A 2987-nucleotide genomic window follows, 5' to 3' on the forward strand; every position below is an offset into this window, starting at 1 on the left:
CTTATTCCCAAGGTATAAAGCGCCGCAGAGAGGTATCTTCCAATTTGGATGGAGCTATAAGTTTTGCGGGAATTACAGATATAGACTTGGCCTTCTTTGCTATCAAAAGGGAAGAAAATTTTAAATATTTTTATTTATATAGCTTATCTACATACACAATCCTTCAATAGCATAGATGTTTTTGGTTCGTTTTAAAATAGAGTAGACACAGAAAATATTTCTAACTGCTTGAGAGTTCTGGTAAAAAATGACATGCCTTTTACCTTAGGCCCCGAAACTGGACTATTAATTTTCGATAGGACGCTTTCCAAGTCTCATTTTCAAAAGCCCAAAGTTTAACGAATTCATCTAAAAAGTGCTTTCGAAGTAAATGCAATGCGTGCGAAGTAGTTTTTAAAAATAAATTTTATTTCGGCAAAATAAATTTATATTTACTTATTAAAACAATTCTTTATACATATTTTCTATAACAAACATATGCTTATAGTATTTATAAATAATATTTTGGTATTTGATTTCATTTTTTTTTTTGGTACGCGTCAATATATTCGAACTAATACTAATAATACATATTTCTTGCAAAACTTTTTTCTTAATAATTTATTACGAGCGAAAAAAATAGCTAAACATGCATAATATTGTTAATATAATAATTGTTGATGTTATATAAGCTTTTATAAAACAAGCAATAGCTACCTTCGTATTTAGAACATACATACTTGAATCAGCATTCTCTCATTTAAAATACAGTTATAGCCTTTGGGATGAGCACAAGTGTAAGCGGTTTTAATTGATTTCTTTAAATTACTAACATAACTTCTACATAACTTAATTGACATTCGTGGAACTTAAAGCAGTAGCGGTGACTAAACATTCACATTGCAATGATTGTAGTGATCTCGCTGCCAATCTGTAAACAAATTCAAATGAAAGTACAATCAGTCACAACACGATTAGTCATCACGCGAAAAAAGCATAGGAAACATGAAGAAGAATAAGACCAAGAAGAAATGCAAATGCAAATGAGAGCGCGCAACACGCATGGGTTGGCTTACTACTCACCGCTGCCAGTCAAGCAATTCTCGCGCAACATATCACAATGGCTGTAGAAGAACTGATGATCGCCGTTATACGAGGCACAAATGGCTCTGAACTCGTCGCAATTCTCCAGCGCGCCAGCGCATGGATGGCTACCGAAGATGGCTAAGACGACGAGCACCAAAACCACCAGCAAGATAATTCCACCGGCTGCGAGCCAAACGGCGAGGCGACACCACGACGCTTTGCACGGTGAGAACATTGACACGCGGGTGGAGCTGATTGGGAAGACCGCGGCGGCACGCCCAGCGTTGAGCAATTCTTACTCCACTTTGTTTGTTTTCAACCACGAAATTGGATATTGTTTCAACTCACTTTTCAGTATGTCAGTAGTTCAAAACCCTTCACGCCGTACTGTATTTTTTCTTGTAACTACGCGATAAGCCAACAACTAACTGCCAGTTTGACAAGCGCGAATGAATTTCAAACGCACACGGGTAGAGCGCGCACCAAGCATAGCTGAGCTGTACTGAATTCAAGCGTGCGGCTGTGAATTGAACTGAGCTTTTTAGAGCTGTTTGTGAGCTACTGTCATTGCTGCAGCGCCGCTGGAGGGGGCGGGAGGGAGGGGCGCTGAAGCGCAGGGCTTTTGGCGGTCGTTATGTGCCAGACGCTGGGCGCACAACCGTTGGGTCACCCGTAAGCGAATGTACGCGCGCCTACCACTGCTCGAAATCGAAGCGCGCGCGCCTTGCACGAATTGCGCTAAATTTACTTGCTTTACTTGTACATGTTTTAGGCTTATTAGCAGCACTTAAATATTTAAATTTATCATAGTTACGCGGCTGCTAATTTATCCTTCAATTTTCATGCACTCACAGAATTAGCAAAACAAAGCGTGGAAGAAGCTTTACAAAAATAGCTTGGCAGTCACTTCGCTTAAACATGCAAATGTGCCACCTTTTGTTGTTGATAAACAAATGTCAGTCGCGTTAAGCTGCCTTATTTGTTGTTGAAAATTGTCTTGCTTTATTGCTGTACCTACAGCAGTTTTGTTGTTTTAGCTGTTTTCACAATCGTCTGAATTAACTGCCTTGTTGAGTTTGTTTGCTCGCCGTTTTTTGCATTTATTATTATGAACTACTTAACTGTTTTAGTGCTCTTTTTAGAATATGTACACAATTTTTATAGGAATATTACACAGTTACTCGAGCTCATCGCTGGTGCTCGGCTGCACTCATTTCACTTCCGCAAACGACTGCCAGACACATTCACTTGCCTACTACTGCCAAAGACCAAACCTACCTACAAACATGCTACATAGTATATGCTCGTACATACCTTTTAAATGCTCCATGCACAGCTAACCATCTCCTCAGCCCGTATTTTTATAATCAGAAATATTATATGTATGTAAGTGCTTGGGCCACAATCACCCAGAACCTAAATAAGCCACGCAAGGCACAGTGTTCCGCTGTGGGTGAAAATGTGCGCATATTTTGAGGTAGGTACGGTGTGGCAAGCGGTTTTCCGATCCAATTTTCGTTAAATAGATGCCAATTTAAATCCGCAATGCATCCTACGAAACCACATTCAGCTTACCCTGAGTTTCGCTCGAAAACAAACTCCCCCGAAATTTTTGCATCTGTCCGTAATGAATACATATAATCGATAAGAGAAACGTGAACGATTTAGGGCGAAAATAAAACGCATGATAAGGCTGATTATGAAATTGGTACGAATAGACAACTTAATAGTTGAATTAGATTCAATCTATGTATTTATAATCTACAGCTCTATTAGACTAGTTTCAAAAAGATGCTGAGATAACTCGGTGTTGGACTGCACATCATAGTTGATCTTTTAAGGATAGAGTACCTAGGGCTTTAGGTTTTTTTGTGTTCTCTTCCCTGGTTAAGGCAAGAAGACAAATTTGACTCTCTTCCAAA

The 2987-nt window shown here is 39.2% G+C and overlaps 1 protein-coding gene across 1 annotated transcript; it reads right to left on the reverse strand.

Moving 5' to 3' along the window:
* Positions 1 to 387: 387 nt before the first annotated feature.
* LOC108376467 (uncharacterized) lies at positions 388 to 1900 on the reverse strand. The gene is made up of 2 exons (XM_017632691.1): positions 1063 to 1900; positions 388 to 910 (listed from the first exon to the last, which is right to left on the reverse strand). The coding sequence occupies exons 1-2, from the start codon at positions 1298 to 1300 to the stop codon at positions 867 to 869; spliced, it is 282 nt and encodes a 93-aa protein (XP_017488180.1). The 5' UTR covers positions 1301 to 1900; the 3' UTR covers positions 388 to 866.
* Positions 1901 to 2987: the final 1087 nt, after the last annotated feature.

This window comes from Rhagoletis zephyria, unplaced genomic scaffold (genome assembly GCF_001687245.7).
Source record: "Rhagoletis zephyria isolate East Lansing unplaced genomic scaffold, Rhagoletis_zephyria_1.1 Rzeph_scaffold_10475, whole genome shotgun sequence".
Classification (NCBI taxonomy): domain Eukaryota; kingdom Metazoa; phylum Arthropoda; class Insecta; order Diptera; family Tephritidae; genus Rhagoletis; species Rhagoletis zephyria.